A 25,327-nucleotide genomic window follows, 5' to 3' on the forward strand; every position below is an offset into this window, starting at 1 on the left:
ATACCTTAACTTTATACTTTGTATATTTTGAAAAGTTAAATTGTGTAATATTTGAATCTGTGGGACTAATTCATATGGGAATATTTAGAATGTATAAACACATACACCACTTACACATCTAGCTATAGTTGTGACTGAAAATTACAAATCACATGCTGCAGCTTTGTCCAGCTGAGGACTGTCAACACTGCAGCCTGGTGGAGACAGTGGAATCAACACACCAGCTATAGACCTGAACATGTAACTCATAATCATTGATGAAGATTCCAGTCTGTAACATACAGATGTTTCTCTATGTGAAATTACTGTATCTTGCATCTGGACTTATCTCTGACTCTGACTGGTCTTGTCTGACTTCATTCTATTATAATAATTATTATAATCAGATTTAGAATTTTGTGAATTTACTGATACTGCTTTTCCCCCTTGATTTTCTTCTGCTTTTTCTCATGGGGAAAAAAACAACATGTTTTTCCTTTTTTGATTATGTGTTCAAGCATTTCTACCCTAGATAGAAACAGTGAGGAGCGACAGGAAACACAGGGGAGAGAGAGAGAGAGGGAGGCTTTTCATGAATGAAAATGCCTCAGCAAACCGGTCTTCATTTGAAAAAACATCTTACTGTGAGGATGAATCATATTAGATTTAACTCAAACAAGGACTTCTCAGTAATTGCTAAAACTTTTAAATCATGTTTGTGTACTGTAGGTTCAGTCTCAATGGTAAGATGTCTTATGCTGGGCTCTTATCTGTTATCACTGCTGTCCTGGATACTGCTCAGATAAAATAAATAAGTACAGACAGTATCAACAGACAGAGCACATAATAAACACAGTCAATCCAAACTGTTCTGTTCTGTATAACTTTAGTTCCACTTAAAAAAAACAAATACTGGTCATCATTTTAATCATGTTCTCTTTTAATGACAACATGTAACAGACTGCTAATTAATTAGCACTGAAACCATAATTGAAATACATAGTAAAGATTGAATATCACTATAAAACAAAGTCAGTCTTGACTACAAGTGTAAATAGTAAGTCTGAATAACAACCAGCCTGGTATACACCTGTAGTATATTCAGTCGTGGAGCAGCTCCAATGATGTGAAGTCTTTAGCTGTTACTCCTGGGTTCTTTTTACTTCGCTGAACATTAGAGTTTAACTGTTTGGATACAAAACACCCAGAGTGCACTGCAGAAACTATTAGAGACAGCCTTCTCACACTGACTGGATGCCTGGTGGTTCCACAAACACATAATGATTTATGTTCAATTCCAAACTTTTATTTTAAATTAATAGTAGAGAACTTGTCAGAAACTTTTACATGGTCACTGCTTGTCCATCAGATACCTGTGCATCTGGGTATTTCTGCTGAGGATGTGTGTGTGTGTGTGTGTGTCAGGTGAGGCTCCAGATGACAGTGAGCATGGCCATAATGCCGTTGAGGACGACGACGCCGTACGTCATGTGGAAACCACGGCCAGATACGTCTCTGGAAGAAAACACAGACAGACAGGCACTGATTCCTGATTTTAAACATGAGGAAGTCATCACCTGCAGGCAGACCCACACTGGTCTGATTACTGTTACCTGAACTGGGCCAGTGCCAGCGGTGTTGGGAAAACCATGCCAGGCTGGTACGAGTCAAGGTAGGTGAGAGTCCACGAGCAGACGCAGCAGATACATCCCACTAACACCGACAGCACGAGGATACTCCAGAAACCTACACACACATATAAGGTTAATAGATAGAAGTCTTCACTCTTATCTTGCTGCTTTTCTCTTCCATATTGATTATCTTTAGGTTCTGGACTGTTGGCCTATTCTTGGACATTTCAGAGAGAAAACAATTGATCAATTAATTTTTCTGATTATGAAAATAATTGTTAGTTGCTGTCCTATAATATTTACATAGAGGGTTTCTTTCTGCAAAAATGAATCTCTACTACTGTACTTGATATCATATTGATGCTGATATTGACTGTGATATTAACTATTCAATACATTTTGTAGCAATGAGCACAAACTTGCAGTCACTGAATGCAAACTAATTGTTATCCCTACAAAACTGCCAGTAGAAGGACAGGACTTCAGCTCTTTGTCACTGGTGGGGGATAATATGGTTACTTAATGCATGTAGTTAAATAGAAAGTCCAAACTGTGCATGAAGAGGATAAAAAACAGTGAATCTGGGACAGAATGAGTAGATGATGATACTCACCCAGAATCCTCTCTTCAGTCCCATCCTCTCCTCTCACTCTCCCTGCCCGCAGCTCTGAAACAGTCACTGTCAATCAGTATCACTACTGACAGAGTAGCAGCATCACATCTTTGGCAAAAGCAAATACTGACTTGAATATTTGTCAAAGCATCAGTCAAAGTGGACCTTATCACAGAGATTAGCTTGTTTCTGAAGCAGTACAGTACAGTCTGACAGAATAATCCCTACTCAAGGCTCACTTACTTACCTTTTTTTACCTGTAAGATAAACTGGTGTAGTAAGTGGACCTTGTGTTAAGACTATTTAGTCAAACTACTCCTCCCAAGGTCAAATAACATCAGATTTCTTTTTTAAAAAAAGACTTAAAACCAGTAACTTCTTAGCTGCGGATTCCACAGCATTGTGTGCGCGAGGCACACACCCCTATGTGACACACGTGCACACGCGCGCGCTTACCTTTGAGTATCGGGTAGACGAAAGCGCAGAAACAACCAACGGCGGCCGCAGCTACAGCGGAGCCCAGTACCGACAGTACGACGACGGACCACCGTTTGGGACCGTTCCGACTGGCGAACGACCGCCCCACACTCCCACCGAGTCCCTCTCCTGACATGACACTCATACTGGGTTTCCCAGAGTAAGTTTCTGGATGTTCCATATCCTCTGGCGAATGTGAGCGACCGAAACTTTCTCTTACAACGTCCCAGTCTGTCGCACTCCTCGGCATTCTGATGCGTTTGAAATTATGAGCTTTAGTTTTGTTTGCATAGTATACGCTGACCGTTGTGGAGTTGTATCAGGAGCTGTTGTAGCCTAGGTTTCTTCTTTTGCCTTACTCCACTTTTACTTCCGCACACAACATTGTCCCTCGGGCTGTTCCGTAGGTGTAGTTTTGTTTATACTTTGTGGTTACGTTCGTTTGAAATGAGCCAGGCCTGCGCAGGACTGTCCGACTTGATCCCGATTTGCTCTGACGTCATGCATACGATAACCTCCCAAAATCAAGGTGCATGATGGGAAACGCCAGGCTCTCACCTGATCTCAGAGCTGATTGGTTTAGGTTTTTGACCAGGTACACGAATTTATATTTTTGTGGCATTTGTGCTTTTAAGGTTTATTCTGTTAACAAATATAGTTTTTAAAACCGGATGTTTTGGACCCATAATGTCCCCTAGAGGGCATCAGGTGGAAGAGGTGGATGAGGCAGGATGAGAAGGGTCAGAGATTATTATATCTGTTAATTTCATGTGAATAACTGCATATCTACATTTGTAAGAGTTATGCAGAGCAGTAATTTAACAAAAATTGAAGTGATTTTAGATGAAGGTGTGTGTTGTGGACATGTATATTTTGTGTAAAGCACTTTGCATTGCACCAGTTGTGTAAATTAAACAAATTAATAATTATTGATTATTTCTCCCAAGTGTAAATATTGCAATGAACATAAACCTTCTCTTTTAACTCACCGCTTGTTCATTTAGGACACAAATCTTAAGAGTGCTTTTATTTTGACATATACAGTACAAGGTAAATAGAATTGCATACGCTTACTTTGAAAATAATAAACCGGAAAAGGTGTTGACGCAGTTCATTGCTGTCAACAACACTGACCAAGTCGTACGGCGACTACAGACGCCACAAAGCCCGTCGAGTGATTGCGAAGCAACTAAACAATTACGGTAAATAAATGTTTCCCTCTGCTGTAGCCAAGGAGGTTGCTTTGGTGTTGTTGTAGGAAACTCAGCGGTCAAGTCAGAAGCAAAACGGTCGCGTAAATCTTTCGTTAATGTGTGCTCAGAGTCGAGTATCATGGGGCTAATTTGTTGTGGTAACATTGATTTACCATACTGCGGTGGTCTGGTTTAGCTAAGCGGGACCTCAAGCTATGAATTTACACATAGCATAGCAAGCGTCTGTAAAAACTGTGACTCCGTATGTAGGCATACTGCTCTATGAAGCGTTCCAGCTTGCTAATGTGTTTTAGCTTTTTTGTCAGCTAAGGGAGCTGAGTTAGCCTGTTAAGGCTTTCTAAGTAACGGCTGAAATAACTGAAATATTTTCCTCAGCGGGTGTTTTGGGTTAAAGTAAAGTTACCTGACTGCTCACTTGTTGCTTTTTAGCAGTGGACATATCAGTAGCTAGACTGTTAGCTCCAGCACCTCCTGAATGGGGAAAGCAATATGCCAAACTCCACTTGAAGAATTGTCAATATAATGTGTCGTTCCTTTCTTGTCCTTTGAAGGTAACACTTTAAATTTTGCATACAAAAAACGCTTCACATATTTTCTGGCAGTATAATGTTGAAATGTACAGTTTAACATGACAATAACGTGATTTCCTGTAAAGTTAATTTGCCAACGTTATGTTAGAGTAGGTGCGAAAATTGAGCTGGCTGAGCTGTTGGGCTGCTATTTTCACTAGTGCCATTAAAGTCACAGTGAAATGAATACATAAAGATTGTGACCAGAACCAGGAAGGCCGTGTTGACCTTAAGGTTAGAGAAGCAGGCTTGTGACTGGATGGTGCCCCTGAGCAAGGCTCTCAGTACTTCACCCCCACACTATTCTGATGAATGTGTTAGAACATCAGACTGTGGTTGAACAAGGCAGTTTCCAAATGTAATGGTGAAATGAGAACACTGCTTTTAAAACTAACTTGGTTAAATATTAAAAAGTAAATGCCCACACATCATATAAAACCATCTCTGTATTTTTGACTTTAAAAAGTATCAATTGGCAGCATCAGCCCAGTTAAAGATGCTGAAACTATGGGATATTTCTGCTCAAATTATATGTGTATTGTCTTTAAAGTTGTAAAAGAAATACAAATGAAACCCCAGATTTTTTTGTGTTTTGAAAATTAAAAATGAAAAGTAATGAGGCCTTTCAGTGGTGTTTCAGCCAGGAAACTACAAACTGAAAAGCAAAGAGAAACTTACATCATTAAAAGCATTTAACATTAAATCTTTGGATTGGTTCCTCTCAGGACTGTTGATGTTTTTTCCAGAAATAGTTTTACTCTTGTTCTTAGCTTAATTTAACTAGACGCCACTTATTAAGTATCAAAACATGCACCAAAGCTCCTCAGCTTAATTCTGGGGCGTTGTGGTTCATGGTCAATGGCTTAATGCCAAGGCCACTGTTTAGTTATTTAGTTAACAAGCAATGTGGGCTATGATTCTGAGCCAGGCTAGCTTTAACTCCCAATTTACTAGAGAAAATATAGAGGACATAATCTTAATTGTAGTTAGCTGCAGCCCTTGTCCCTCTCTGGTTTTGTCACATGGAATATATTAGATAGCACTGAGTGTATTTTGCCAGACCTTAAGGAATATGTTTGTGTGTGTGCCTGAGAGGGAGGGAGAGAGAGAGAAAGAGAGAGAGTGTGTGAAAGCTGCTGCATGTGAAGCTATACAGACTGAACATGGTATTGTGGTGTGTTTGCTGTAATTTGTTAACAGTATGAATCCCTTACCATGAAGTGGCATCGTGCCTATTGAAGCAGCACTGTCATGCAGACGTGTGGAAGGACAGTGCGCAGAGCAGTATCTCAGATGTAGAAATGATCAGTGATAACAGCGTTGTGTTTCCTCTGCTTCTTTTCATCTCTGTGGTAAGAGGCCCTGAGTGATTGTGAGGGTTTATGTCTGCAGTATAGTTTTTCCTGGGAACAAATTTCCAACCCCCTCGAGGACACTTTGAGTAAGCTGCTTTTCTCTGCTGCTCTGCAGTGCTGTGATAGCGAGGGGAAATAGAAGGGGGCAGGGAGCTGTTACTGCTGGATCCTTCTGTAAACTGCTCATGTGCGCTCATTGGCCATGTGTGTCTGTGTGTGTGTGCATGTATATATACATGATCCTTATACACTGACACCTGCAGACAGGTGTTGTAGCTGGGTGGGGCCGGGCAAAGCACCGGATACGGTGGATCCTTGAGTAAGCAAACCGACTGTTCCTCTGTTTGTCTAACGAGCTCGCTGGCTGCATCTCTGTCCTTCTGACGTCAGTGTTAAACTGAAGATATGGGAATGGTTAGATTCTAGCTAAAAAGCTCACAGATATGAATCCATATGTTTTCATTTCACTGGCAGCAGCAGTATGCTGACTGACTGGCTTTACAGCTAACTGACTGACTGGCTGACTGAACATGTAACATTAGTCATAACCAATGACGTGGTTTTAAAATCTGCTCAAGATCAGATCAGATCAAACAGTATACGTGCCTGGGTTCCAGCACACAGTGTGACCCTTAAGGCCTTTTCACAGAGGGGTGTTTTTTTCACACTGTTTATTCGCACATCAATTACTTTTTTCAAGCTGTTGTTAGAACGCGAATACAGCAGCAGTTGCATCCCCAGCAGGACCTCAAACTGTCCCACAAAGACCCTAAAAAATATGTCCGCAACCAACCGCGGTGGAGCTTCAGCTTCTGTATCTCAAGTATCTCACATTTTCATGCTCTATATGTGCATTGCGCTATGTGTGAAAAGGCCTAACACAGGCGCCCCCCCATACTTCTCTTTCACCCCATGCTGGATGAATCCGTTATACATTATATATATAACTTTGAGTCAACAAGAAACTAATCCACAGTAAGCATAGTAAGTTTGTTCAGATGTCATGAAGTAATCTTTTGACATGTGGACCACTGAGAAAACTCCATCTGCTGATAAAGACTGTGATACTGTGTGAAAGCTCTGGAAAAGGCTAGCAAAAGGACGTTCAGTTGAGATTGTTTTGGGGAAGGAATGCCTCTGGTGTCAGGTGTGAATCTTCTCTTTGAATGTGTCTCGTGGTGCTGGTTTCTGGTCATCAACTGATTCCTGGTCATTGACCTTTGACCCCTTTCCAGGAGCTTGCAGTGAGTGGTTTTAGTCAGCTGAGGCCTGTCCTATGAAGCAGGATTTGAGGTTGGTGAAGTAACTATGGGTTTAACATTTCAGTGTTACGATGGTGGTTCACTCCTTAGTGGGTTAAATTGCCGTGGTAACTAATGCTGGACCGCTAACCTGCTCTGGTGCAGGTAATGCTCAGAGGATCAGGTCTAAACCTGTCAACTACAGTACTAGTTGACAAGTGACACACACAATCAATAGTTATTGTATAGTGTAGCAGGAGGCAAAGGGGGTTGATAGGAAACAGGAAATGACATGCTGAAAAGGAGGGGGATGGGAATGGTACAAGTAGGAGACACACCTGGGAGCTGATTAGGAGAGAAATTCAAACAAAGGAGAGACTGGAAGGAGGTTTGATAACTGGAGGAGTGAGAGTAAAAGAGGAAATGTGAGAGAAAAAAAGAAAGGAGGACTAGTAACATGGATCAAATATGGATTGTCATGGACTTTTACTGAGGAAGTTTGAGATGGAATATTGAATTAGTGGAACTAGGACCGTAGGAGGAGAAATGGGAACCCTGGAGCAGCTGGACCTGTCCTGCTTGGTTTTCTGAGGCTTCTCTCTCCGGGTCAGAGGACACTTCAACCATCCACCCCCAGATAAGTCCCCTTCACAACCCTCACCTGAATACATTCCTGCTCTCCCTCTCCCTCTCTTTACCCAAAAACACTCCCACACACCTACATACAAACGGAACGGAACTTGACTGAGTTGTATTCGCTTTCCCATATTCATCCATTCACACCAAGTGACTGTAACCCCCCAGTGGACTCACACATGCTCTTACCTGCATCCATACCCACGCTGGTTTCAGGACTATCAAATGAGACTGTCTAATGAGATTTTGATTTGTGATATGTAATTTTTTCCCTCTCTCTCTCTTTCTGGATGCTGCAATGTTGTGTTTCATTATTGATGTGAAAGAGCTGAATTAATACAAGATGCATATCGCACATTTATTGGTTGGTTTTTCTACTGTTCCTTTGACAGCTATAGGTGGGTTAGTTTATACCTCGTCTGTCTGGCGCCCAACAACCTTATTAATTTCTGTTAAGAGAGGTGCCTACGTTACAAAATGAATCGTTTTGCTGTTTGAGGCTTTCCATGTGTTCAATCTGAGCTTCCAGTAAACAGAGGGAGAGTTTATTCCACTAAATAACAACATCAGAAAAATTATACCTTCATTTTAATTGAACAGAGATACTTAAATCTGACAGAATTCCTGACAGTGCTGATGATTTTATTTTATTTTATTCCATCACTGCATCTCAGAATAACATGAGTAGATTCTGTGACCAAAACTGGAAACACAAAGCTAAACCCTCTGATGTCTTTTATTTAAAAAATGATCCACACACTATTGAATCTTTCCCATGATTAGAAATGAACATGTCAGTCAGATTGACCTCATCAGACATGAACCACCTCCTTCCTCTGCTCTCTGCTTTGGCAGCGTTTACATTTCATCCTGTTGAATGATTTTTGAGGTAGCTATGAACAAATTTACCTGTAGGTATCTGCATTTCTTCTCATACCGATGTTAAATACTTTGTTGATAACGTTAACAACTCTGCCTCTTTCACTTGAATGTGCTCATGGCTGGATCAGGAAATCCTGGGCTGACCCACAGAGTTGAACAGTTAGCGAGTTGCAGTTGTTAGACTTAGTGAAGCCACATAATGAAAACCTATCCTGAGTATGTTGAACTTGCTTCATAGCACAGGCTTCTGTGTTGTTTACCCCAAATATATGACCAACTTGTGATCACATGACCCAAGTTCCATATTTAGATCACATGATGATGCTTCAGTCAGATCCATTCACTGATGAAAACCATGAGATGTGGATGAAATGTCTGAAAAAGCCAGTCTTAGAATAACATCCGCCACAGTTTTTGCTGGTCAGCTACTTGACTAATCCTATCAGCCTGATGACTGATAGTGAGTAAATCATTGGTTGTGGTCCCTCACACAAACACGCACTAGTCAGACTTATAAAGCAGTGATTCTAAAAAATGGAATGTGGTGCTGGGTTTGTGTTGCAGTTATGAATACTGACTGTAGAGCTAAGCCTGTGCCTGCAGATGAGCTCACAGGTCAGGTGGGTTGTCCTTGGCCCTCTGCTGTGACCTTCGCTGGCTGACCTGCTGTGTGAGCACAATGGGGTTGTGTTCAGGAACACACAGTGCAAGAAAAGAGGAACCTGTTACTGTCCACATCATCCAGAATCCTACCCAGTGTCCTCCCTTACAGCTTCTTGGTTACTGACTAACAGAGCGACAGAGTGCCAACAGTCGATTTTCACTATCTCTCTCTCTCTGTGCGTGTGTGTGTGTGTGTGTGTGTGTGTGTGTGTGTGTGTGTGTGTGTGTGTGTGTGTGTGTGTGTGTGTGTGTGTGTGTGTGTGTGTGTGTGTGTGTCAGCAGCAATAGGCTGGCTGTGCCTGTTGGTTAGTAGCGATATTTATTTAAAGCAACATGCTGTCAGCTAGCATAACATCACAGAGAAGAGAGAGAACAGTTGTGTGTGTGTTAGGGGAAAGCAGGGTAAATAAGATGAGGAAGAGGTTGCATGAGTGGAGAAAATGGAGAGAGTTAATATGTGAGAAGAGGAAGAGAAGGTCTGTTCTTCCATCAGCATTGTGTGAGGAGAGGAAGAGATATGCAGTCATTAATTTGAAACAGATAGATTATGCTTGGCTCAGGCTTACTGAGTCTACAGTTGGGTTGTGGTTGGAGCTGCTGGAGCCAGTATTTGAATATAAACTACAGTCATCTCATCAGCATACACAAGATAGGGCTGTATTATCACCAACATCACAAATACTGTATATGAATGAACACAGACAAAGCTCTTTGCGAGACATTATATTAGTGTGCAGGAAATGACAGATAAATTTTTAGTGCCATTCTGTGATACTTCCCCAAACTGTCACACCCTGATGTCACTCTGCACATCTCTGTCAATCAGTCAGTGTGTGTTAGAGATGTCCTCTCTGTCTTTTCATTGCTGTTGCATAGTATATCTTCAAGAAATGGTGCTAATAAAACTATAATCAGCACAGTGACTGCGCTTAATTAGCATTTAAGCAACCCATTCCAATCGCTTTTCCATTTGACAATCCTGACAAGTCTGCTTTGCAGTCTAACAAACCTGTATCTCCACATGTGCCTGTTCACCAAGCTTTGCTCTGCATAGTCATAGTATCTGACGAGTAGTGGCTCCTGATACGTGTGACAGCTTGTATCTCTGAACAAGACATTTGATTGTGAATATCTATAAATGCCTGTAATCCTAATTATTAACAATTAAGTTTTAATAATGCATTTTATTTGTTTATTAGTGCATGTCATAACTTTGTCACACATGCAGCAAAACCTGTTTTTCATGTTTGTAATTGCAGAGAGAGAACCACACACTGAGCTGCTAAAATCACTATTTTATGATCATTGTATTGTCTGACCATAGCAACTGAAATACAGGTTAATGACAGCAGCTGTACTTTGAGATCATGTATATTGCTGTTGTTGCTCTCTCCTGCTGCTAATGGTGATCAGACCTATCTCTGGTTATAGCAATATGAGGATATAAAAATAAAGATGACAAAGTTTGTGCACTTTGCAGCCATAACATGTTGGATTTATTGGTTTGGATGTAGCATCAGCACATACTCCTGTACACACAGACACACCCACTATTTTAAACTGGGGCTGCAACAAATACTTATTGTCATTATCAGTGAATCTTTTGATTATTTCATAAGCCATTTTTTTTGTTTTTAAAATGTCAGTCTCAGATGATGGTGTCAAATTCTTGTTTTGGAATAGTCCGAAATCCTGATACTCAGTTTACTTTATGAAACGGAGAAAAGCAGCAAATCCTGACATTTGAGAAGCTGGAGCCTGAGGAAGTTAGTTATGAAATCCTCCTTGTTTAATGATCTGTCGCTGGTTTCGGCAGCTGACCTCACAGTCTCTCTTTCTTTCACAGGAGTCTGGCTGCTGCTGTGTGGAAGTCGCAGCTCTCTGTGTCTTTTGTGTCTCTGAGACATCACTGTTCAGTGTGTGTGAGAGGGTGCGTGTAGCGCCGTTCTGCAGTGTGTGTGATGTCTTCAGAGCTGCTGGTAGATTTGGGCGAAGACCCTGCGACTGCACAGTTGGGACAGCTGAAGCTAGCCACGATAGAAGACCAGCAGTGGCCTGCTGATGAGTCTACTCTCAGCAAGTCAGGTGAGCACACACCTGCACACAAAATCACACGTTTCTACACATAGACTTAAAACTTTTATCTCTGGCTTAACAATTAATCAAAGTATTGTGGCAATATCCAATACAGTGAGCTTCATAATGGAGTGAGTTAGTTAGTTAAACTGTGCTCAGAGATGTGTCAGTGTGTGTTTTTCCTGTTGGATGTATGTATTTATGTATTGGTGTGTATTTTTCAGAGACAGACATCTCCCAGCGCTTCGATGGCGGCTCTCCTCATCTGCCCTGGGACCATCCTTTCTATGACATCGCCAGGCATCAGATCATTGAAGTGGCAGGTCAGTCCTCACAGACTTTTTGGTTTTGTCTGGTGTATAACATGTCTTCACTCACACCTGTAACATTAATAATTGAGCTTTTTGTGCAGCTTAATTTGTAGAACCAGGGCTACTTGTTATGCTTTTCTATACAGTGAAGCTAATCTATTTTTACATACGTGTTGTTGAACCCCTATCTCTGTCTTTCTGTGTATGTGTAGGTGATGACAACTTTGGCAGGAAGGTGATAGTGTTTAATGCCTGCAGGATGCCCCCACAGCACCAGCTGGACCATCACAAGCTGCTGATGTAAGCAGAACAAACTGCTACAGGAGTGCTCGCTATCACATGCAATAACACCATACACTGTACAGTCTTTTATATCTATTGTGTACTGTGTCAGTGTCCCTGCTTTTGTGTTGCTGGCTCTGTGGGAGGTAACGAGCCATCCGGTGAGCAATTAAGTGGTGTTTAGAGGCAGCTGCAAAGCATTGTGGAAAGATTTTCTGCTGGATTCAATGAGCCCTGCTTTTCAGCTGTACAACTAGTCCAGTGCAAAAGAGAGAGTGAAAATGTTGTGATTCAGCAGCTGCGAGCACGAGCACCGTTACAGGAGCCTGAGCACCGGAGAAGCAAAAAGCTTTCACAGATATTAAATGGGTTTATTTTTGCAGTGGTTTACATTTTCATCCATGTGTAGCGTGTGTTAACTCTGACATGAAGTGATTCCGATGACTCCACTGAGTCTGAGAATAGAGAGTGGGTGGAAGGAGGTCATATGCTCTAAAAGTGCTTCGTTTGAGTCAAACCAGGGATATTGTGGTAACTTAGACTGGACTGATGACACAGTATGAAGAAACATGACATGTTTTCTGAGAAATCTTTAAAGGGAAGTGTTTCACTAAGGTCCATGAAAGGAAGCTGAATGTTATTTCAGCTTTTTTTTCTCCCCACAATGTTTTTTTTTTTTTTTTTTTCACCACATCGCCTGACAGCTTCTGTAACATGCTGAAGCAAGATGTTTGGCAAAAACCTGGATCAGTGGATGCAAACACTTCCTTATTTGATCGTTTTTTGCAGGTATCTTAAAGGAACACTGGATCAGTATGTGGAAAGTGACTACACTCTGATCTATTTTCATCACGGGCTGACCAGTGAAAACAAGCCGTCTCTCAGCTGGCTACGAGATGCATACAGGGAGTTTGACAGAAAGTAAGTTCATTAACATCACTGGACATGACACAGGCAGTTACATCATATCATAGCTGACTGAAGTTTTATCCTGGCCTCAATTCTTCTCTAGGATCTCACTAATATAAACACTTAAGAGCCCCATTTTCATCAAGTGCAAGCAGTGCTTTGAGAGCTATTTTCCTCACCATGAAATTGGCTTTTCCTGGGTTTATGGTATTTTGATTCAGGTTGTGGTGAGAATAGTTTCTGTTTCTGGAGCAATGTCATTCCACCGCCACTTTGGGAATGTCATGAACAAGTAAATACATGAAGCAAATGTGCAGTGATAACACAATGATTAAACACTCCCCAGCCAGCAGTTGTTTTTAAATCACCATTATTCAGATACAGTTCCAGTTCCAGTGTGGAATTAAAGCCCTGCAGCCATCTGAATATATGGCTGTCCACTATGCCTACCTTTGTTATATCACATGCAAATGGCACCAGACAGCTAAACAACAACCACACACACCTTTATACACACCAGAGACAACATGAACTACATTGGGAATCCTGACATTGTATCAGATTGATGGTCAACTCTCTCTGGTCTACAGGGAGCTCTTGGGATGGCTTGGTTTTTGTCCTGACATGCAATGTGAATTGGTGGAACCTTAAATTACACAGTACAACTGACCATAAGTTGGAGTGCTACAGCAAAGGGTCTTGATACTTTTGCACTTTTTCAGTTGTTGATTTTTAATGAATTTGTGAAATGTTCTAATTTCATATTTTCAGTTGAACATTATGGGTTTTTGTGTGTAGATTGATGAGCAAAAATTGCAATTTTATGCATTTAAAATTACTCCCATAGCACAATAAAGTGTAAAACAGTGAAGGGGACTGAAGGCACTGGTACATGATCCAAAATGGCAGGTGGAGTCGCCCACACAGTCTGTGTCCCCAAGACTTGACACTTTGCATTTATTGTCGTACTTGCTCATTTAGATAGGGCTGACTTAACTCCTCTCTGTGGAGAAAAACACTGTCAGCTTATTTAACATAAAGGACATAAATTCCACAGTCCTTACATGGATGAGTAATTAATATAAGAAACATGTCAATATACCCATGATTTTCTCTTGCCCTGACTGTAGTTGTAGTTGTTATGATCAATACAAAATGTTTTTCTGAGTTTCTGACACCACAATCTGAAGTATACTAGTGATGTTTTAAACTGCTTAAATGTGCTCTGTCATTCTGCACTGAAGAGGTTGTACTAATGTGTGGGGGGGGAAAGGAAAATAAATGACTTGAAAAAAATCCTGTGCACAACCAGTAGAACTGCTCCAGAGATCTTATCCTTACTGTCTGCTCAGTACAGTTTGTCAGAATATCTGCTCTATGTGATTTCAGGTATAAGAAGAACATCAAGGCTCTGTACATCGTCCATCCCACCATGTTCATCAAGACTCTGCTGATCCTCTTTAAACCAATCATCAGGTGCTGCCATTATTGTTTTGTACTTTGCATTTTCTCTAAACACTATAGCTAGTCCTCTATAGGACAGAATTGAAGGATAAAGTTTAGTACTTTCAGACAGCTCTCTTTGGCCTCACCACTTCACCTTAATTTACCTTTCATCTTTCACATATAGCAGAAGGTCCAGCTTGGGTAAAATGATTTGGCCTGGATGCGTTTGCTTATACATTGGATTTGTGAGCAGACTACTGTTATTAAACCTGCAGGGATTGAAATAAAACTTCTAATTAAGCATTCTCAAGAGGATTTATCCCAGTTAATCAATGAGGGGCTAAATTGCAGCAGTATTTGATTAAATTGGTTGGTGTAGTTCGTATTTAATCCTCTAACTTGGTTTGTGAGCAGACTGTTGTTATGAAACTTGCGAGGGTTAGTATTTAGAACATTACAACACACAAGCTGTTGTATAATGATCAATATCTGGTCAAATGGCGTGGATATTAAACAAACTTACACAGAAGTTGTAAGTTTTAGAAGTTGAGTTTCAAAAACTGTTTTTTAATACACACAATAGGTTGGGTTTTCTTTCTTATTTTCTTTTTCTTTATGTTATCTAGTATCTCGTATAGAAACCACAATTACTCAGTTTGATCACATCCTGAAGTCATGCTGCTCTCTGCTTCTCTGCTGCTTTTGTGTTCATGCACACAGCAGTTACAGAGAATTCACTGAAGAAACATGTTTGTTTATCTCTGATCAAGTAATTGATAGAGAATAGTAAAACCAAATGCAGAATGTTTGGCAGATCACTCAGTGGTGATAAAAACGTATTCAGAGACCTATTAATAATGCACTGCATCCATAAAACATGATAGTGCAGTAGCTGCTTTTAATAATAAAAAGTATTGGTATGGATAGTGATAAATCTGCTGCTGGTATTACTGAGTAACTCGTAGCCACAATTCATAGTGTCACCCAGCCCTTTATCATAAGATAGCTGGGCCTTGTTAAATGCTCCATGTATCATAAATGATGTTATATTGGATGTTTTGATGCTACCATATATATATATATATATATATATATATATATATCTCAACATCTTTGATTTCAGTCAGTGACACATTGACATACATTACATGCAGCACTCAGTTCATTTGGTCAGAGTTTTCAAGATAGAGGACACAGGTGTGAATATTTGTGCTACTTGTACATGATATTTGAGTTCTTGGATACATTGACCATCTATGTAGGGAAATAAGAGCCTTAAAGCAGTGCTTTAAATTATGGACGCAGTCATTTCGTATGGATTTGGGGCAAAGTAAATTACAAGATAATCAATGCTCTCTCTCTTTCTCTCTCTCTTGATCTCTCTAGTTTTAAGTTTGGCAGGAAGATCAACTATGTGAGCTATCTGAGTGAGCTGGAGGACGTGGTGAAGTGTGAGCAGCTGCTCATTCCTGCCCGTGTCAGAGAGTAAGAGCTGATATCAGACTCCACGTTTGTTCCAAAATCTACCTTGAGAGTATACACAATGCATTTTCCATTTAATTTCCTACTGTGTTCTACTGAGCTCATACATTTTAATACATTTCCATGGTGAAATTGTTGATTGTATAACATTCACTGTTGCTATTTTTCTCCTGTTTCCATTTTCTTCATTTCCACCCAGAAGTCATCTACAACTAATCATATTTACTCACCTTCAGGCACATTAGTATTCAACTTTGTTGATGCTAATATGCAAGTTCTCTTTTAAAATCCAAAGAAACTAAAGATCTAATGTGGTCTCTGTATCAGGTACGACAACAAGTTGAGAGCGTCCCTGAAACCGACCGCCCAGCCTCCCATGTCTCCTCCTCGCAGCCCTCCACTCCCCAACCAGGTGTTTGGGGTGCCACTTACACTGTAAGTGACTAAGAGTGTTTTCATTCCTATAGTTTGTTTGCTCTGGTCCATATCAGCTGATGAGGTTGTAAACTTAGAATGCTTTCCCCTTCGTTTGCTTTCTTTTCACACAGACAAATCCAAGCGAACCAAAAAGCATAACTACAAAAATGTTCACTCATCTTATTGGTCAAATGTTTCTGGGGCAGGAGCAAGACAGTAAATACAAGGATAAAGCACCTTGTTTCTCATTGCTAGACCAAGTGAGACCTCTCTGGTTGTTTTATTCCACACCTGTGTGCGGTTACTGTGTTCACACCTGCCCAAAGGAATCGCACTAAAGGGGAAAACGAGCCAGAGTCTGGCTCAATGGGACTAAAATGCACAGGTGTGATAACACCCTAAATCTCTGTCTGGCTACTAGACTCTGCTGTGGCAGATTGCACTTGATTCCATGTCTCAAACTGGTTTCATGAACGTGACAGTTTTACTGGATTCAGATCTGGTGACTGGGGAGGTTGGGATGTGGTATAACAGGAGATCGGCAGCATGAATGTGCAGCTGACAGATGTGCAGAGATGATGTGATGCAGTCACGTCACCGTGGAGCAGAATCTCAGAGGAAAGTTTCCAACATCTTAGGGCACAAAGAACTCAGGCTGTTTGAGAGCAATGGGTGGAGTTACCCAGTATGAGAACACTGTTTATATTGCAAACCTTTGGTCTAAGTTTTTTGTCTTAACCGCTGCATGTGTGTGTATCAGGCTCAGACAGAGGAGTCCAGATGGTGATCCAGTTCCTGTGGTGATGAGAGACACAATTTGCTTCCTTTCAGAGCAAGGTATCTCTTTCTGTGATGCTACAAACACAAACATAAAGCACTAATGAGCTATTACTGTGTTTCACCTACAAAATTGTGCTGTTCTTACCTGTGTTTATGTGTTTATGTATGTGTGTGTGTGTGTGTGTGTGTGTGTGTGTGTGTGTGTGTGTGTGTGTGTGTGTGTGTGTCAGGTTTGGAGATCGAGGGGATCTTCAGACGGTCCGCCAACGTTACTCTGGTGAAGGAGGTCCAGCTCAAATACAACTCTGGTATGAGGCCCGTTTAACCTGAACTCACCATTCTTCCCAAGTGTTTTGCATCAGTGACCAATCACAAGTCAGACCTGACTGATGTTTTTTTTTTTTATTGGATGGATTCTTAAAGTGTGTGTATTTGTGTGTTTTGTAGGTGCAACAGTGGATTTCAGAGAGATAGAAGACGTCCACTTGGCTGCTGTGATTCTGAAAACATTCCTGAGGGAACTCCCCGAGCCTCTTCTGACCTACCAGCTCTACAATGACATCGTCAACTTCACCTGTATGTTCAAATCATTTTTTATCACTAGAATTTGCGGAAATCTCATGCTTAATAATATATATAAATGATATAACAATGCCTTATAACAAACCCTTTTGCTCAAATTGTGAGGAAGCAGGTTTTTCCATTTACCCTTCTCTGTAACCCTGTGATCACAGCAGGGGCACAGTGGATGATAGCATGACCACAGGACAGGTGTCAGGTGTATACACACTTCGGTCTTCAATGGATCTATTTAGTCAACACACGATCTTTGGGCTGAAAGCCACTGATGCAGACTGTATTAATGGCACCATAAAAATGGCTTTTGAGGTTTCATATCCCATAAGTTGAGGTTGGTTTATATTTGTGAACTTGACAAATGACATGTTGACAATATCTGATATTCATTTTGAAAGAAGAGTGAACCAGTGTAACATGAGAGTTGTATGTAGTCTTAATGTGGCTAGACTAGCAAGTCTGTTTGTGGTGAAACTTATCGAGTTAATCAAAATGTGAACTTCGCTCTTATTTCAGTTGTTACAGCAGTTCCTGACACAGCTCTGGTCAACACTATGAATGTCTTCCAGGAGAAAATGTGTTCATTTATCTTTTATATTTAATAAAATGAGTGAGTGTAAACTCATCTGAGTTCCTGTGTAAACTATTCCTACCTGTAACCTGGATTCTCATGGATGAGAATGCACTGATACTGCACATCTACATCCTAAATGAGCTCACAGTGGTATGTGTATATGTGTGTGTGTGTGTGTGTGTTTGGTCTGTTTCAGCTGTATCCAGTGACAGCCAGGCGACAGCTATGAAGACTCTGGTGGAATCACTGCCAGAGGAAAACTACGCATCACTGCGGTACCTCATCACATTCCTGGCACAGGTAGAGCCGACTCCGGAACCTCTCAGGCCTCTGCGTGTGTCTGTGTTTAGACAGCCGTCGGTAGTGAGGTGAATTAGGTGACTAACAGTAACCTGTGTGTGTCTTTGTGTCTGTGAGTGTAGGTATCAGCCAACAGTGAGGTGAATAAGATGACCAACAGTAACCTGGCTGTGGTGTTCGGTCCCAACCTGCTCTGGGGGCGGGACAACGCCATGTCACTGAGCGCCATCGGGCCAATCAACAACTTCACCAGAACCCTGCTGGACCAGCAGCATCTGATCTTTACCTAAACCCGCCAACACCACTGTGACCCTCCTTGTCATACAGCACTTAGTCTTTAATTCAGCCCAGCTACTGACCAATCAGGAGCTTCGTCAGGGTACTTCTCTACCAACAGCGCTCAGGCCTGGTCCATACGTACATAGGTATTTCACAGAAATCTCTGACAACATGAAAACACACTATCAAGAACTGTCCTGGGTAAGCCAAATAAAAAGGCAGTGTTATAACCTTAACCATAAAGCCATGTTAGCCAATCAGAAGCCTGTAAAAAAAAAAAAAAAAGAAAGAAAAAGAAAAGAAAAAAAGACCAAACTCTTTGTTTTCCCTGTCTACACAACACTGAAATCAGAGTTTCTGAAAGAGAAAAAGCTATTTAAAAAACATACCTGTGTATGTGTGGACAGGGCCTTAGACAAGCCAACCTCATCTACTTCTCAATTAAAATACCATAGACTTTAAAAAGATCCAATGGACCAATTACATTTCAGTTTCAGTCTTTCCAGTCTCATTGGCCCATTAGCAGTCGTCTTGTTATGTGAACTGGTCTGGATTACTGCCAGCTTCTGGCCCCCATTTCCAGTCTTTGTGAATGGAAATGGCGCATACATTCGACCGCAGCCAAATAACCCTCAATTAACAACTCATAGCACAAAATTCAACACCTAATAAGTAGGTGACTTACCGTCTATTTACAGAGTCATGTTACCGTGGAGACCAAAGGCACAGATTTAACCCCTGTTGATGGAGGCAGAGGCTGCTCAGGTGTTGCTTTTTGTGATTTTTTTGACGAGTCAACAGAGCTGCCTACCAAGTTGTAATAATGTAGCAGATATTCTGACTTTCAGTCCCTTCTGTCAAGCTCCAAAACACTGAATCCTACTTTATATTTCCAGTAATGCAGCTTAAGGGAGTCTTTCATCAGACCCTCCATACCAAGTAAACCTGGTCTCTCAAACTCCATGACCCCAGTTTATCACACAGGCATTCATTTTAAATGTGATTATTGATTTAGAAGAACTGAACTTCACTTAGAAAAATGGTAATATTTCCTCAGCATGTGATTGATGCTTGTTGTTGCAGGTTAGCACATTATTAGTGCTGTAACATAATCACAGAGTATCTGTTACCTACAGTGGCATGGAAAACTGAGTGAAATCCTACCTAGTTACCTGCAGTAATTAATCATAAAATATGATCTGACCTTCATCTTAGTCAGACACAAACATTTACCACTATATGTTGTCCAAGCAGCTATAGCAGTGGTGTTCAAGTATATACAGTAGCTAGGTCCAGGCCAGTGCTGTTCATGGGTGTGCTTCTGGTGTGCAGAGTCACCGGGAAGATGATTTAAATGCGTTTAGGTCTTGTCAACATATACAACATGTGAAAAAAATTTGTTGACAGATACAGTTCTTGTTCAAGAAATGAACACTACGATTTGTGTGTTATTAGTTAAAATACATTGGATTTGTTGATAATTGTAACTTAAATGAAGATCTGATCATATTTTAATACACATTTACAGTTAAATGCAGGCAATTCCAAAGGCTTCACTTTTTCTTGCCACTGTTTGACATTGCTGAATCTACCAGCCAACCAACCATTCACAAATTCCAGTCCTGATTGCATGTGTTCATACTTGTATTTAAGTGTGTCTCAGGCCTGACCTGAAGCCTGAACACAGCCTGGTTCATTATGATTAATAGAGTCCTCTTCTGTATATATGTGCTGTGCTGTCAGTCTGTCTGCCTCTGTCTGTGTAGTGCCACAAAATGGGTGGTTATACATAATGTAGATTAACTATACAGGTAATGAGACTGAATGAGATTGAGGAGAATGGAGGGGGTGAGTTTGTGTTTCTATGAAAGTCTCAGGTTAACTTAGAACTGGTGAACTTGGTACCAAACGTCGCGGACAATCTCTGAAATGCTGTAATTCTATGATGCAGTGGAATAGATGCTGCGTGAGTCTACCAGCAGATCATTAAGCTGTGCATGTGGATGAAACGAGTGCTGGACCTGGATGTGGTTTTGGTGTCTGAGGACTCTACCGTACTATATCCAGTTGTACGATTCTTTCTCGCTCTCTCCTTATTATATTTGACTTTCATATTGTACTGATATTATTAACATTTCTACACTTTTCCCCCGTCACCACATTATAACTGACTAACCTCTGTTGTCATTATAGTAACTGATTCAGACATGTCTTATCATAGTGGTTTTTTTAATGGTACGTGATAAACAGCTATACAGTGAAATGTAATATTCAGTAGCACAGAAACCCCAGTTCAGCATGTTATTACCATCAGTCCTTGACTAGTGAAGGGCCTTTATTTACCTCAGCGGCAGAGAGAACCAAGTCTATGTTTAGATTTTCATGACTATATTCCACCTGTCCAACAACAGTGTCATACTCGTCATACAGTTTTCATCCACTAATTAATTGCCGTCTTTCTCTGAGTGAAATATTTTACTTCCAGTCTCTCCTATATTGGAAGTCTTCCTTGATGGGGAAACAGGTGAATAAAAGTAGTGTGTAGAGAGCAGCTGTGTGCTGGATATGACACTATGCACTGTGTGGGTTTAGTGACAAAGATTTGGATTTGTCATCAGTCTACATCACAAAACAGAGACACAGCAACATAGAACAATCCCTGCTAACTGAGACAGTGTAGATTTAACCTACTTAAATTCTTGTGTTATGGAAAAACCAGGGTAGTAGATCTTTACCCCCTCCCTCCTCCTCCCTCCTCCCTATAGTGTCCTTTGGTATAAAGAACCACATGTAGCATTGGGTGTTGAAGTTTAAAGCATTTTTAAACCCTAAGCTGCCACACGTAGTGCTCCTGGTTGTCGTGAGATGACTTGAAACAGGCTCGTGCACTTGATACTCTGACAGCTGGAGTGTGGGTTAGTGTTGCAGTCTTTGTCTTTGGTAGTTCCAGTCCATTTGTTGCCATCTTTAGTCACCTCTGTGAATAAAGATGGCAACACATCATTTATTTATTTTGATTCCTCCCTTCACACAGCACAGGATATCCTCTAAATAATTTAAATTACTGATACTGTTGTGATGTGAGTTATTTATATTGTCAGTTGCCTTATATTTTAGTTGATGGAGTTTGTCACAGTCATATGATGGTCTGTGGGTGTCTGTCCTGTCTTCATGGTTCAGGGTCTTCTGGTCTGTTAGTGACACATAATCCAGGGTTTTCTAACCAAACAGGTCTGACTGGCTCGTCCTGCTGCTGCATCACCACGGCTACAGTCATTTTAAGTATTGGTCATCCATTAATTGAGTATTAATCTAGAAGCTAGAGCGGTTAACTGAGACTAACGTCAGAATCCAGTATTCTCTGTAGCCACCATGTCTGGAGCAGCAGGACTGTGGAGAGAATGCAGCAGGAGATGAATTAGCAGAAAGTTCAGATGAAGATATTTCTAGTGTAATGTGACTGTAACTCAGACACTGGAATCAGGTCTTTAATCCCATGATTACTGGTCAGAACCCGCCTTTGATTCGTGACTTGGACTTAGCACAAAGATTAAACATTAATGCCATTGAATAGTGTTTGTTTTCCTTGTTAAAGCTCCATATAGACCCAGTGCAGTTACTCTGTCTATCCACTTTAACCCCATGCTTACATTTGATGAGAGAGCAGCGTAAATAGAATCAGCTTACAGAGGCTAGCAATGTCCTACATTCAACGTCGACTCATTTTCTTTCATGTATTGCTCACACAGGCCAAGTAGTATTTCTGTCCTGATTATTCAGAGGAGCATCTTCAAGCTTTATTTTTGGTTTTCACTCCGATTCCAAAGCCTTAATTTCAACAGCGTTTTCTCATTTTCTGCCACCTGTCTCCAAATTCAGCTCACCCAAAGCATTACGTTCTATGTCAAGCTAAAAGAATTATTTGGAGTGAAGCAGCTCCGTGAACTTGACCTGTAGTTGTGAATGGGTATGTAACATTTACCTGTTTGACCTTTGTGACCCCTGATCAGTTGTGTTTCCTTCCCTGTAGTCACACAGTTTCTGTAAAGACTCAAAGGGGCCACATGCTATTGAATCAGTTGTCTTTTATTTTGTCAGTGGCCAAAATTCTAGCAGTAAGTTATAGTGTTGTAATGTTGTTATGATTCTTATATTACAATGTGACTGAAAAACACCAAAAGATTTGAGATATAGTTGAAGCTTAAAACCCAAAAAAAAGAAGAAAAAAAAAAATCTCAAATGTTTACCTGTTGTAACTCCCAGTCATGTCAATGCCATGGTAACTGACATGCTATTGGTGTATATATGAGTGTGTGTGTGTGTGTGTGCAGGTGTGTATAGACTTTTTCATCTAGACCCAGCACATTTAAACAGAATATGTCCAACTGTTTAAATATATCACTAAAATTTAAACTAGGGCTCCGTCAGTTTGAGGTGTGAGTGTGTGTGTGATCGTGTGTGTGTCGATTTTTTTTTTTTTTTTTTTTTTTTCTCATAATGAGAAAGATTATCTCTTCAGGTTGACAGTGTTGTGCAGCCGTGCTCTCAAAACCCATTCAAAACCTAATTGAAAAAAATAACAAATTAATTTGTAAACAAGGCGGCAACATGTAGGCTACAAGTGTGTATGTGTGTGCGTGTGTGTAAGTGCATGCTCGTGCCTTATTTGTTCCCCTTCAAGTGATCATGTGATTAGCCATCGAAGTGCCAGTGTGCCCGTTCTGCCATAGATTAAAACCGTGCGAGGTGCGTTCAATGAAGCTCTGGTGTTTGTTTAGACAGTGAAGACGTCCTGAGGAGAAAACACACAGGGGAGCAGTCGAACCAAACCCCTCAGCTTGTTGAACGCAGCCCAGCTGTAATGGACAATCACAGGCTTAAAGAAATTTAATCAAATCCATAACTTGTGAAGAGGATTCATGTTTGTGATGGATCTTAATGTTTAAAGATCATCAGATTCATTAATCCTCTTCTACCACTCCTTATTTACTTCAATGTTTAGCTTTTGTTTTGAGGTTAAATATGTTTTCTATGCTATCAAGTTAACCCTGTACTCATTTACAATTCACAAATATATTCAAATTATTGATTAAAAGTTAGCTAGGATCAGATACAACTGATTTCCTCTCTTCACGTCTTCACCGTATCTTTAATTTTTAAACGCAACCAAGTACAGTTTCTGTTCATTTCATTTCTATAACTCAGTTTCTCCTTAACCCTGCTGATCCATTACAGCCCTGTCTAATCTATGGATCTTCGTACTGTAACTGTTGTCATGGTGACAGTGAACTATATTTCTCAGTGGTGAGAAATTCTATGGTTTCCAGGCTGATTTATTGATACTTAGTGATCTTATTTTCTTAACTCTTCAATTTTTTTCATCCTTTACTTTTGATATGTTGTGGATCTTAGTCTTCTCTATATGTATGAATAATGGTAATATACTGTAATATCAATGTGTGCAAACAATAAACAAATGGTGAATGGAAAAGATGCAGAGGTCTTCCATACTTGTATATTTACATCAAATGTCAGCGACTTTGCTTCTTCTATTTTTCTTCTGTTTTACTTTAAATTTCAGCTTACATCCGTACAGGTCACATGAACCGTGTGAGAGCAGAAGTTAGTGTAAGTACAAAAGTACAACCATGCAGTAAAATGACAGGATTATGTTCGTGTGGGTTAAGATTAGCATTGCAGACCACTCTAATCCCTTCCTGTTTGTTAAATGTGTTGTAGAGCGCCCTCTGCTGGACAAAGAGAAATAATCCCAGCCCTCTCTGTCTGATGATGTGATGACGCAGCAGTAAGAGCTACACCCAACACCACTGTTCTAAAACACTGAACAGCAGGTAAGAAAATCTCTCAACTCCTGCCTGACCCCTGAACCAGGACACACACACACACACCATCTATCATTTGCAGCAAGACAAAGGGAGACACAAGAACTGGAAAAACCTTTTATTTCAAAAATTCCTTTGCATCATTTGCCTTTTTAATTGTGGTAAATATGTTGATCGTATTAATAATTACACTGATCAGCCATAACATCATGACCACTGACAGGTGCAGAGAGTAACACTGATTACCGTAATTTCTGGACTATAAGCTGCTACATTTTCACACGCTTTGAACCTTGCGGCTTAAACAATGATGCGGCTAATTTATAGATTTTTAATTCATTAATTTTAATGAATTACAAGTATTTACAAGTGTGGCCTGTATTTGTACTTTTTTTTGTTTCTTTTTAAATTTAGTGGGTGCGGCTTATATTGAGGTGCGCTCAATAGTCTGGAAATTACAGTATTTGGTTACATAACATATTTTCTCCTGAGAAACCTTGGGTTCTTCTAGCATTTATCTTGATGTTACTTTGGCACCAAGTAAATATTGTTACAGACCACACACCTACACACCTCTCCATAGCAAAAGCACTCTCCAGTGGCAGGGGCCTCCCCCAGCAGTACAATGCTCCAACCACAACTGCTCAGGAACACAACAAAGAGCCTAATGTGTTGACCTGGCCCACAAACTCCCCATATTCCAATCTGATCCAGCATCTGTGGGACCTCCCTAATATCATGTAGGTCCCCCTTGTGCTGCTAAAACAGCTCTGAGCCATCAGGGCATGGGTT

At 40.6% G+C, this 25,327-nt stretch overlaps 2 protein-coding genes across 3 annotated transcripts; one reads left to right on the forward strand and one right to left on the reverse strand.

Moving 5' to 3' along the window:
• Nucleotides 1–898: 898 nt before the first annotated feature.
• Nucleotides 899–3,179, reverse strand: arl6ip6 (ADP-ribosylation factor-like 6 interacting protein 6). The gene is made up of 4 exons (XM_018704446.2): nt 2,680–3,179; nt 2,224–2,277; nt 1,593–1,725; nt 899–1,494 (listed from the first exon to the last, which is right to left on the reverse strand). The coding sequence occupies exons 1-4, from the start codon at nt 2,948–2,950 to the stop codon at nt 1,401–1,403; spliced, it is 552 nt and encodes a 183-aa protein (XP_018559962.1). The 5' UTR covers nt 2,951–3,179; the 3' UTR covers nt 899–1,400.
• A 614-nt stretch (nt 3,180–3,793) lies between these two features.
• On the forward strand, nt 3,794–22,247 carry arhgap1 (Rho GTPase activating protein 1). 2 transcript variants are annotated; one of them, XM_018704470.2, is made up of 13 exons: nt 3,794–3,902; nt 11,107–11,345; nt 11,561–11,659; nt 11,860–11,947; nt 12,719–12,850; nt 14,228–14,314; nt 15,671–15,769; nt 16,094–16,201; nt 16,944–17,020; nt 17,194–17,271; nt 17,411–17,539; nt 18,310–18,413; nt 18,536–22,247. In XM_018704470.2, exons 2-13 carry the CDS (start codon nt 11,222–11,224, stop codon nt 18,701–18,703), a joined length of 1,293 nt encoding a protein of 430 aa, XP_018559986.1. In that variant the 5' UTR covers nt 3,794–3,902; nt 11,107–11,221; the 3' UTR covers nt 18,704–22,247. The 2 variants fall into 2 exon arrangements, with proteins under 2 accessions (XP_018559986.1, XP_050922027.1); XM_051066070.1 differs by lacking the exon at nt 3,794–3,902 and adding an exon at nt 5,339–5,835.
• The last annotated feature ends 3,080 nt before the right edge of the window (nt 22,248–25,327 follow it).

Source organism: Lates calcarifer, linkage group LG7_2, assembly GCF_001640805.2.
Source record: "Lates calcarifer isolate ASB-BC8 linkage group LG7_2, TLL_Latcal_v3, whole genome shotgun sequence".
Classification (NCBI taxonomy): domain Eukaryota; kingdom Metazoa; phylum Chordata; class Actinopteri; family Centropomidae; genus Lates; species Lates calcarifer.